We start from the raw sequence: 12784 nt of genomic DNA, 5'->3' as shown, positions 1-12784 counted from the left end.
ATATTTATTTGGTTGACTGATCAGAGCACAATACCTTTCATATTTACAAAGCTTTGAAAAAATAATTCAGCATTATTGGAAAGAGGGAACGCAGTTGGTATCAACTTTTAACTGAAAGATTATAAAATAAATAGTTATACATATGAAATAAATCGGATTAAATCAGAACATTGTAAAATATGCTCTAAATAAATTGTGGTTACCTTTAAAAATGAACCAATTAATTCACCAAATTGAAATTCCTGCGGACTGCACCATAATCTACATTTGCTTTGCTGCAATCCAAACACTGAGCACCATTTGCCCTTTGATGCTGTTAGGGAATTACCAATTTGTTTCGAGCGCTGCAGACCTCTCAAATTAATCAGATGTTCAATTTTGTGCGTTTTTAAATTTTTGTCGTGTTTTCTCATTTCGCCACTTCCCTCTACCATTAGTTATGTGGCATACCACGAGGGACAGTAACAGTTGTTCATACTCTTATTAACTGTCAAATTATAAAATTTATGACGCCCATTTCTCTGGATTTGGAGAGGCTCGTAATACGAGGGGTTGCATCCAATGAAAGCGATCACTTCAAGATACGTCTATCCCCATAAGTATACAAGGCAATAACATTGGACATGGGGTTGGGTAAGAGGAGGGGAACTAAAGTGTGATTTTAAAGATAAATGACTTTGATTAGAGTGAGGACTTAGTCACCTTGTGCCGTTTTGATAGAACCCTCACGTTTCTTTTGTTTAGAGGTGCGAAGTTTTATTGAGTGAAAGTCTATAAACAACGCAGGAGTGAGTCTGTTGTATGAAAAAACAAATTGAGGGTTTGTCGACTTTAAATGGAAACAGAACGGTTTGTTTGAGCCTGAGAAGTTCAAGCCAAATAAGCCGCTTACTATAATTTGATTTTAAAATGATTCGGTTTGGTAATGAACTTTTTGGTGATTTTATTAGTTTAAAATAAATCTGCCATTGTAAAGACTTTGCAAGTTAATTAAGTTCGGGGCTTAGAAATTTTCGATTGGGTGAATGTAGCGTGAAGAGTTAAAAATTAATTAAGTTTTTTGCTGGTGACCTGCCTTGCATACTCTAAGTCAAACAGAAACAATTCTGAAAAAGCCCATAAACACTGTTACTAATTGGTCCTTGTTTGCAAATCAAGTTCTTGCAATGTTTCGATATAAATTAATTGCAGCGTGTGCAGCGGTCGATCTTACCCCGTTTTTGTTTCCAGGCCTCGCCGTCAGCATGCCGCTGTAGCTTCCCTAAAAACGTTTCCTCCAAGTGTCCACGGTGGTGTTCCAGCGCTAAACAGTTTCCAAATTTCCGGTCATGTAGCATGAAGATGTCAAGTGCGGGTTTCCTAGTGCTAGTCCTCGTGCTTTTAGTGACTTGTTCGGAGGCGGAACCGGCGACCGAATTCGCGGAAGCCTCCGATGGGGGCACGGCGTCGCTGCCGTGCAACCTGGCCCCCAGCCACCCCCCGGACAGAGTGAGTGTGGTGCTGTGGTACAGGGGCACGCAGGAGAGCCCCATCTACAAGTACGACCTGCGGAGCAGCCGCCCCCAGCACTGGGCCGACGTGTCCCTCGAGAACCGCTACTTCCTGAGGGTGCTCGACGACGAGAGGGCCGTCATGAGCATCTCGCCCACGAAGCTGGCTGACGAAGAGGTGTTCCATTGTCGCGTCGACTTCCACAAGTCCCCGACCAGAATCACGCATGTCAATTTGACGATTGTTGGTGAGTTTTGACAAAATTATCGATTTTATCAAAAATGTAGCGCGGGATAAAAGGGGTGCTAAAAAATGTACACTTTATGCGACGGGAAATACTCTTCAAGCGTCTCGAGAGGCTATCAAACTGAATGTTTAAGTTTAACTTTGGAAAGTTCGCGCGGCGCTGCTAGAAAAGGTGATATGGACACGAAACGCAAAATTTATAATTTGATTTGATTTCTTCTCTAGAGCGGTAAAGTAGTAATTTTTGCCCTAAAATCCGGTTAATAACTTAGTCAATTGCTTACAACATTTCACAGCTGGGAATTATTTTGCATTAGAAGTGCAACATATTGAGTTAATCTAATTAGCTTTGAACTTGGCTTTCTTAGTAATAATTGACAGCTGAGTGGAAACTGAAGTAATTACTTAATAAAAGCTTGCGGCAGTTACCGTCATTTCATCTACGACAAAAATTGCTGATTACCTAACTCTTGCACACCATTTAATTGCAAATTAAGATTTCCATTAGAATAACAGAGGTTACAGCAGTTGTAGCTTAAGCTCAGACCTTTGTTTTCTAACAGAATGCGGCAGATATTCTGAATAATTTCGTAGTAACAGTCCATATCAAATTGATCTTGCCTTTGTTGAAGTCTACTGTACAAGATAACTTGAAATTCAATTTGCTTACAATCGTCGGAGGTGGTCTTAGAAGTGTGCCACAATTGAGTTGCAACCACCAAGTTTCTATCAAAAATTGTATTTTTTGTACACATTTACACTAATGTTGGTGCTAAAAATTTAATTGCTTTTTAAGACCTGCACGTGCAACCGTTTGCTTGGCCATGAATGTAAATTTCTACATCTTAAAATCGACAATTTGTTATTCAAAAGCTGAACCAAAATTCGTTGAAAATCGCTTGCATTCGCAAGCTATTACCCATCATCATCAGATATTCCGATCGAACTCGGCATAAGCAAAAGAATTTTCGTCATAATTCGATTTTCATACGGGGAGCATTTGCGCCCCTCCGAAGTGTATTACTGCCTGCCTTTGCTTCCCCTTTAATCGCTTTAGGTATGCGCCCTCCAAGTGACAAGATTTACGCCCTAGTGGATACACTAGGGCCGGGTCCGGCCCTGTCCAGTTAATATATAGACTGATGTCCTGAGTTACGAGTTTGTGCAAGTTGCACATAAATTTGGCGACGTCCGTCGTCTTGAAATTCGGAGAATTTGAGTCAAGTGTTTGGGTTTTTAGAAAAATGATCGAAGTTGTGCCGGCAAATAAACGACTGCTCTTGATTTTCCCAATAGACTCTTATCTCAGTCATTAAGTAGTACCTTTTTCCACGTGAGAACCCTTCGGCGCGTTCGTATCGGGGCGTCTCCAGCAGGGGCGTAACAGAATACAAATTGTACAGAACGGCGAACATTTTCCGCGACGATAACCCGTGCGCAAGTAATCCAATTATCTTTCTCAGATTACGACCTTCACCCGTCATTTATTATTAGAGATTGACGAAGATGTGGGCACGCGCTTGCTGATTAATTTCCACGTGCGGCGACATATGTTAAAACAATCGGATTTTTCCCGGAATTGATGGCTTTTAATTAACCGACTCGGTCAGACACATAAATTATTGAAGGAATGAAATGTGTCCTGGACTATTTCGCCTCGGTGTAAATTTTTATTAGGAACCGCATAAGCTTTAATTAAACTTCGTATGGAAATTTTTAACGGACATGACGTCTCCTCGGCAATTACTGCGGCAATAATAGCACACCCGATCTGAATTATTCACTCCGGGGGTGACTCACCCCCGAGTTTATTTATTTATGCCCTTAAAAAGCGGCGTGCCGTGACAAGAAGAAAGGCGGCTGCAGGTGTATGGCCACCCTCGGTAATATTTCGTGACGTTGCAATCTACCCTTTGTTTTATTACAGCAACGTTTTAGTGAAATTGCGTCATCGTAGACTTATCTAGCAGTGGAGGGGTTCAAAATTTTCAGCTATTATTTGGATACCAGGAAAATAGACAACAATCAAAATTTTCTCACTGCGTGTGTTTGCAATATAACAACAATTTTTATTCACACAAATGCGATGTAATGGATACCAACCCATTCAATTTAAAAATAACGCTTTATCTAGTCGCAAACGATGCCATTTCTTGGAAACAATTTTCATCGAACAAGGAATGAAAAGTTGAAAGCGCAAATCAGCTATTTTTGCTGTTGGTTATTTTTTCGGTGCATTAGATATCAATTTGAACAAAAGCTGTACATGAGAGCTGCTTAGGTCAAATTTCCAATCCAGTATCCGGCTTCATTTGCAAAATAAATTTTAACAAAATTTAATTCGTTACTTAGTAAGTATTTTTGCTTGTTCTTAATTACGAGACTTTTTTAAAACGTGTTTTTTGTGTGTGAGTATCACAGACAAAAGCTTATAATTATTTATTTTTAAAAATAATTCTAGTACGGACAATATGTTATGTTTAAAAGATCAATTTATTGGAATTTACATGTGGGATCATCAAGCACATTTCTCGTAAAATTAGGTGCTACTACGAATTGTTTGTTTTTATCGTGATTTTTATGCAGATTGTTGTGCCATTTAAACGAATTTTTAAATCCAGCTATTGCTTTTACTGTGAAGTGTTTTCTGTATGACAACAACAATTGGAAGCTTCCCAGGCTTTAAACATCCTGTTCGTAAATTATTACAATTTTTATTCCAAAGTAATGTTGGGAGAAGAGTGGTTTTTCATTTAGAAGACCGTTGTGACTTTATTGGTATTGGTATTAGATTATTTATTCACTTATTTCTGTGCAATTTGCCGCTGGTAACATTTTGCTCTTTTTTCGTCGTTTCGAAAGCGCTCTATTCACATTTCAATCAACGCTCTAGTCAAATTTAGCGACTTTATTCAGCAGAAACTAATTTCGGAATTTGTTTAGTTGTTAGTAGCAGCTAACGCTTAAATTTAACCAGCGATAACCGCTTTATTCTTAGTTGGGTAAATCCATGAAATAACGATAAAATAAAGCGACACGAAAATAAAACCACTGCTAACAATTCCTGGCGCGGATAAATTCAGCAAATCTCCTAAAAGGGTTGGAATGATTTAGATCCTCCGATTTGAAACGCGACGTATTGTCATAGTTGAAAGTTTTCAAGTGAATTAAAATTGTTTTTAATGTGTCTTTTGCCCTTTGGCCATGTTTTGAACTTTCTTTGTTTTCTTCACTCGGGTACGAGTTCATGCTAAATTGCCCCGAAGCATGCAATATTTGCCCTAGTTGATGCTTTTATTGCGAGCTTTCATCGGCGTCTAACAGGTGGGAGTAATAGAATTTGGAACAATTTTAAACCAGCGGAAATGCACCTAAGTGAGTTAATAAGTTATTTTGCAATACGGGGGCTTTTAGCAATATTGAACTCGTGTTTTTACTAGCTCTGGTTGTTAATGAAGATAGCAGATTAGTCCATCAGTCTGAAGCCGTGTTTATTACATTTGATGAAGCCCTAACTAGTGCTGTAATTAATTCTGGTTGTTTGTATTGTTCTACTTCTGCAATATCTAAGACCTTAGAGGAGCAAGTTTGTGCGTAGAGCATGATGCCCAGCTCATCACGTGTCACAAGGAGTATTGTTGCTTGTTTAACATCCTGACTGTTGACAGGAATACAAACAGGCCTAGAGGTTAGAGCATCCGTCCACAAAGGCGTGAAATTGCCGGTTAAGACAATGCGAAATTGGGTTTAATTGGGTTAATTTTATTATAAGAAAAAATAAACGACAATTTAGTTCCGGATCAGGTTGTAGTGGCATAACTGGGCCCAAACTTTTAACTTAACCAGCAGGTGAAATAATTGCGAAAATCCTAATTAAATTTAAAAACAAAAGTTGCCTAAAGTGGAATAATTAGTGTGGAGTGGATACTCTGCTGTTAATTATTGGTAATTCTGAAGCGGCCCATAACTTTACAGCATCATTAGAGTGAGGCGTGTCTGAACCATATAGTCCAGTAAGCGTACTAATCTACCAGAAATGATCGATTTTCACAGAAAATTATTACACCCTAGTGACGGTCGCCAGTTTGGCATTCCTCAATGCAAAATAAATCTTGAAACCTAAGACAGATGCTATTTGCGGAATGATTACACTTGCACAACCATGCCATCTGCTGTTATTGGCTAGTTCACCACCACTGTCGAGCATTAAAAGTAATTAAATTTCGTGCACTGGCACCCAAGAGTCATGATTAATTGGTTAATTTTACATATAAAAATCTTTTTGTTTTTTTATTTTGAAAAGTATCACATCCAACATTCATACCCAGTCGTTATTTCTCCCCTAATGTAGAATACGGCAAAAGTCAAATCTTTAAAGTTGGTAAACACGGTTTCTCCTGTTCTTACGACAGTTTTATTGAATTTCTAAGTTCTAACGTCGTAACGGCAAAATCAATATCAGAATTTAGCCAAAAAGAAAATAACAAATACGTATTTATGTTTAAAAGAGAATGTTTTTGCCATTATTTCCGAATTTAAGAAAATATGGCTTTGGTTTTTGTTCTGACGAATTCCTCTCGACCGTGATTCCCACGTTAGCAATTTTTCGCTTAGCTGAAAATCGTAAAGGAAACATCACATCTCATCACCTGTAATAACTTTGTGTTGGGGGAAATTTATCATTATTCGGTGGCCGCAGCTATGTTGAAATTTTAATAAGAAACTGTTTGCTGCTTAAGGAATTTGATAATGGCGTACAAATTGGTCTTCGTCTTAGTTTGTTAGCTATTTGGGTTAATTAAGGATTTTGAAGGATAATTTTATCAGACATCGACGATACTGTTTCAAGCCCCTCGACATGACACTCCATCATTTATCTTTTGTTAGCAGCGGATGCTTCTTCCGCAAAGTCGGTCTTTAGTCCGGCGGCTTCAATTGAATTTTTCTGCAGTTAGCGTCATTTTTTTTCTTTCAAGTGTCTGCTGGGGAGATTAGGGTCAGTATTTGGGTTTGGTATAAATCTGTGTTGGGCCGATTAGTTCGGTTCTAAGCTGTCCAATTTGGAATTTGTTGTTATGGAGTATAAGTGTTCATCGTATTTCAAAACGCTTGTAAAACTCCATCCTTTTTGGCCTAGTGCCCCATTACGCAGAGAGTTCGCAGACTTATTTATGACTATCCTTGCGCGCCTCGATGCCCATAAGGATACAACGCTTTTGCATCGGCAACTAGGAGTTTCTGGGTGCTTTTTATTATTGGAAATAGCTGCAACCCCAGAGGATATATGCACGGAAATAAATATTATTTATTTTTGTGCTCCACGCTCACCTCTTGTTTTCTCTTTTTACTTCGGCGCTGCGGCTATGCATTCAAATCTACCTCAAGCAGCCATAAAATGGGCTGCACTCAACGCAAAATTTCAGAGAGTATATTTATAAACCCACAAACTGCTTGTGGAAAGATATTGACAATGCCCAAAAAAATAACAGTGGTAAAAAGTTTTAATGATTTAGATTTAATAAGCTGTGTTACCATAATATGAGCTAGAAAACATAAAATTGTTGTGTGTGCAAAATATATTTTTTATATAAATTTGTTATGAGATTTTGTCCCTGTCTGTAAAATGTCTGGGTCTTAAGTCGGAGCTACGTGCGGAAGCACCTTGCTGAAACTGAAAAATGTATGTTAATGGTCCGTTTTTATGAAAAGTAGGACACAGTGCGGCCCTCGTCTCGGCGAACGTGTAGTGTTTTACAATTTCGGTTGATTACTCGTAGGTGGATCCCGAGTGATACAATTTATCAACGGCGACGGCTTTTAAAAATCAATAACTGGATTGGTAAAATACTTCGGCTTGAACAAATTTGACGACAGTGGAGGCAGGCGTCCGAAAACCACATCCCCGAAAGGTCAATATAATTTTATTACGTCCCCGAAAGCTTTCAGTTATTTTAAGGTCAATTTCTCCCGCAAGACATTGTGTTTTATGCTTTCACGAGAGTCGAATATTTCACCTCATCTTGCATTCCGACCGACGATCGACGTGTGCGTTCCCGGATCAATTCCGGGCGTTTTCAGGCGGTGCGTTTGGATATTAGTAACTCGTAAACTCTGTTCTCGAAAACGATTTTTTATGCTGCGGGCCGGATTTCTGCCATAATCAGCTTTCCGACAAGCAATTAAAATGTTAGAGAGTTGCGATTTTAGCGTTTTTTAATTACTATCTGACGGCGCCATTGTTCACGCTTCTCATTACAGACCACGCCACCGACAGTTTCAAATTAATCTACCTAGCGGAGCTGCTGAAAGTATCTCTATCCCATCTAATATTGATGATAGTACTTCCATACATATATTAAATACGTTCCCATGAAGCGATAGAACGCCTTCCTAAGAAATAACCCAATTACTGAGACAGCCTTCTTGCAGATGCGCCCGTGCTAAACGGCAATTTAATGCCTCCACCCAAAATAATTAGCTCATTTCTAAACACCCATAAAGTAGGGCATATTTATCGGAAAAATAGATAACGCCAACGACTACAACTTCCGATCTAACGCCAAGATCAAAAATCATACCAAAGTGAAAATTCTGAAAAATTTACCAGAAATGTGAACCAGCTTTAAAGCAACTTTGAATTTGAATACAAATGCTGGACAATCCCGGCTCTATGAAGCCTAAAAAGTTAAGACTAGACGACATTTGCAGCGATTCTTGTAAAAATGCGTAGCACTGAAGCGGCAGCAATTTAACTTATTTGAACTTTTTAATAAAAAGCAATTACGCTTAACTTCTTTACGTTCTTTGTGGTTCCATCAAGATTCATAACGCGAAAGCAAAAATGTAATCAATAGAGACCGTATTTTCTTTAAGGAAGCAGATGATAACGTAAATGGCCAATAATGCGCTGCAAAAGTTGGGAGATTCAGTTTCTTAGACGCATTGATCGGTCATCAGATTATAAAAGATGTCGACATAAACACAGTTCAGTGATTCGTTTAGCTACATCAGATTTCAATATCCTTGAGAGAATCGTGAAGGAGTGTCCTATCGACGAGATTGCAGCTGCTATCAATCCAGCTCGGTTACAAATTTTTTAAGTTTGTTTGAAAGTTGCGAAATCCATTTTCGAAATCCAGTCTCAGGATTAAACCGCCAAGCCTGGATTAAAAACAATGTCGGAAATTTGCGTTTAATCAGAAACATTCCCTAATTATTTTTCTGATTCTTAAATCGCGCACAATAAAAATGTTAATTATGAGGTTTTGTTTTAAAACTCCAATTTCGCTTACTTTCCTAAATTATCACAAGAATGGCAGAACCGTCCTTTTGGGAGACGAATATTCATGCAAATTGTAATTCAACTCTTGTGTTCCAAATGACACCACATCTTACACTTATATTTATTTTAATAAAAAATGTCTGGGGAAAAGTGTTGAATATTTAATTCGAGGATTCGACACGGCCTGGAGGCGCCCGGAATTTTTATTCCTCCTCGTATGTGTATACATTACTTACAAGTACGTTCGAAATTGAATTTTCCCCAAATATATGGCTTTGTTATGCCTCCGACGTGGCGCAAAAACGGGGCGCGAGTCGAGCAATTTGCGTCTTTACATGCGGTGGCAGGCGTAATTTTTGATAATGTGGTCGGAGCCAAATAATCCAGCTTCGCATAATTATGTGTTTGCCTCCTCAACTCCCTGATACATCGCCGACATAAATCTGGAGTGTGATCGTTGCGAGGTTATGTGTACATAGAGGGATGAGAGAAGGCAAATATACATGTTGACTCGTCACTTTTCATCGTCGCCCGCAATTTATAACACGAGAAGATGGAGTGTTTAGGGAAAAAAATAAATTTGATATTTTGCTCAGGCGCGCCGTCTGAGTATTCCACTGTGACACCGCATTATTCACTGTGGCTGATGATCTCGTCAACGCATTAATTACGAGATGAACTCTATTAGAAAGAGCGCCAGGGATGCGTGATTTTTTCCGAAATGGATGTGCGCTCGTCTTTGTGCTCCTAGTTGTGCTGGAGGCATTGTGTATTTAAATTAAAACGACACCACCCACTGTAAAGGCGACTGTTTTTGCAAAGTATCAGAGATTTTTGAATTATCGCTAGTTCGTGTTTGAGAAAAAAGTTCAATTAACTTGGCGGTGAACACTTTTTGAGCATAAATTGTAAGAATTTAATTCAGTTTTGAAGCGTTCCGTGCGCAATATGTGATACTTCCCACCTCGCTCGTGCAGGCAAACTTTTAATTGGACGAGTGTATAACGTTATAAAAAGACGCAAAACTTTCACAAGTCGCACAATTATACAAGCTGCGAAGTACAGACGCCCAGTAAATTGCCTACCTTGTTATGTAATCACCAAATTAAAATTTCACGCCGTCTTAGCGTGGCGCGCTATTAAATTTTTTAATATTAAGCCGCCGCCGATCTCCAGCGTTGCGGTGTCGTCTTAAGCAAGACGAAGGCTCGTGTTTCAATAGCGTCCTCGGTGCGCTGCTACATTAATAAGCACGACTAAGAAAAACCGAGTGCTCCACTGAATAATCAATTTGAGTAAATCAACGCGTTCCGCCATCGCAGGTATAAAATCAAAAGCCCCATTCGATGCGCGTTTTATGAGACAAGGCATATGATGGCTTTTTTATAACGTATAAAAACGCACCGTACAATGGGTTTTTTACTCAACGACCAGATTGACGACTACCAGCTATTGGAGGCAAACAAATTTAATTCGCTTCGAAACAACGTCTCGTTTATGGTCTCGTGTTGAATTTCAAACTAGAAAAAAATATATTTCAACTTAGTGAACAAGATCGCTAAAGTTTTAAGTAGATTCTCTTGACGGTATTATCCCGATAGGATACTGCTTTAAAATCTCGCAGAAATAGAGAACTAGCGGAAATTTTGCATTCGATCAGAACTTTAAGAAAGAAATGTGATATAAGAACTGGTTGTTGATCCTTATATCTTTTTAGGATTCGGAGCGAGGCATCACGTAGTCGCAGGGCTACTTTATGACAACAATATATAAATAAACCCTCTGCCGTTTTTGACGGCACGATCTTAAGACACTCCTTTACATAAATATACCATTACAAAAAATACGACCGAGACGGATTCCTAAAATATGTCTGTTGTTTATCCAATTTGATTAATTTATTTGTCCCTGATTGCAAAATCATGTAAAACACTTCGCACAAAACTTTACACAAAAATTAAATTAACTGCTTGTTGCGACAAAAATGGTGGATGCGCCGGGCAAATGCACCAACTGTGATCTTATTGAAAAATGCTTTTGTGTTTGTGGTAAAATATATGCACAAATGTGTACGTAGCGTAAATAATAATTAGTTATCTATTCTAGATGCCCTAATTGTTAATATAAACTACTGCAAACCTAAATATTATTTGTATCTAGAAATGCAAATAAACTGCGTTCCATTGTAATAATAATTACAAAGGGTTATTGTTTAGAAGTGTGTTTAAACTGGAAAATTTATGATCAAACAATTCATCCAAGAAGTAATTGGTACATATCAGCGCTGATACTTTAATCTGGTTGGTGTATGCAGATTTTATTACACGCTAGTAAACGCAAAATTAATTGGAATAATTTAATTTTGTTTAAAATTTTAATACCTTTTATTAAAATTTCTGAAATTTAATGCTAATAAAAATATTCTGCCAAACGTGTCGTAACAATAACCCGATGTTAATTAAACACAATAAACAATTCGCTACCAAATTTTTCATTTCCAAGTCATAAAATATTTTTATTAATTTTCTGCACTCGTTTATTGAATAATTTCCGTCGTGGTTGTTTTTTTATTGAACTCATGATTTAAAAATGAATCTTTTTACAAAACCTTTAGAAGTTGAAAATACTTTTATTATTAAAATGTTCGCTGATCCGCGCATTCATAATTAAAAATGTGGTCGACCAGATTTCTTCAAGTGCCAGGAAGGTATTTAATTTTTAACTCGATCTCCGTGCCAAAAACATGGTGAGTTGGCAATTAAAGGTGGAGGAGGAGCGGTATAATTGCAAAGAAATTTATTGGGGTCGCAGGAGAGACTGAGGAGGCAGGATCTGTAAGAGCTGGCAATATTTCCCCAAGTGTCAAGGAAATGAATCGAAATAATGCAGTTTTTCTTTTATGAAACGGGTTACATTTTTATGTAAAGAAAGTCAGTCGTTTATATAAAAAGCCATTACTTTTTGCCGGCTCTCATTCTTCGCGTTTGATAAATTGCATTTTCAATACAGAACGATGGGATAAATGGTAATTTATTCGCCGAGTCGACCGAGTAGAAAACCTAACCGATCTTAATCGAGATCATTTTTTTAGTGAAAGTTTAATTAAAATAGATGAAAACGGTCCGATCGTATTTTAAAATTTTTATGTTTCCGGAGGATGTAAGGAATGACGACTGATCGAAGTAATTCTTTTATTAATTTAGCCGAGTGCGCTAGACGCTTGTTTTAATTAAACTCGTCCAGTCCACTCTCATTATTAAAATTCCGACAATAAATTTGAGCTAAATGAATAATCCTTAAAACTACAAGTGTTATTAAAGCAAATTGCGCATTAAACAAGGTCTAAATTTGTGGAAAATTCTCTCCCTTGAGTTATTAATATGCGCGCGATGTCCTTCCCGAATACAGTCCCTCCGTAATAAAGCAAACAATACACAGAAAAAGCGATGCGGAGAAAATGCCAAAAATGTAAATGTCACCATCTTATTCTCCACTCTGACCCGTTCTCCGCGACAGAGTCGTGAAAACGGAGCAAACTGTGTAACGAGAACGACAGATAGTGGAATTTTTACTGCCTCGACCCATACAATAGTTCGTCCAACTTTTTCATTTCGCCAGGAAATGTTTTAGATGCAATGTGCGCTTTCAAGTTGTAGCGGTTTGTTAACTTGAACTGCTGCAATTCAATTACTCAGTTTCCTGCCGTTTTTTAACTTACTCCATTGCGCAACTTTTCAACCGACCACAGTAATTAACGCAGCAAAT

At 38.1% G+C, this 12784-nt stretch overlaps 1 protein-coding gene across 1 annotated transcript in view; it reads left to right on the top strand.

Annotated features, from left to right (window-relative positions):
* LOC663423 (nephrin) overlaps positions 1-12784 on the top strand; it is an 87316-nt gene that overhangs the window by 10371 nt on the left and 64161 nt on the right. Inside the window, exon 2 of the mRNA XM_015981665.2 lies at positions 1231-1738. Coding sequence (XP_015837151.1) covers positions 1336-1738 — 403 coding nt within the window. The 5' untranslated portion in view covers positions 1231-1335. The remainder of the gene's footprint in view (positions 1-1230; positions 1739-12784) is intronic.

This window comes from Tribolium castaneum, chromosome 3, assembly GCF_031307605.1.
Source record: "Tribolium castaneum strain GA2 chromosome 3, icTriCast1.1, whole genome shotgun sequence".
Taxonomy (NCBI): Eukaryota; Metazoa; Arthropoda; class Insecta; order Coleoptera; family Tenebrionidae; genus Tribolium; species Tribolium castaneum.
Note: the sequence above shows the minus strand (reverse complement) of the source record. Positions and strands in the feature narration are given on the sequence as shown.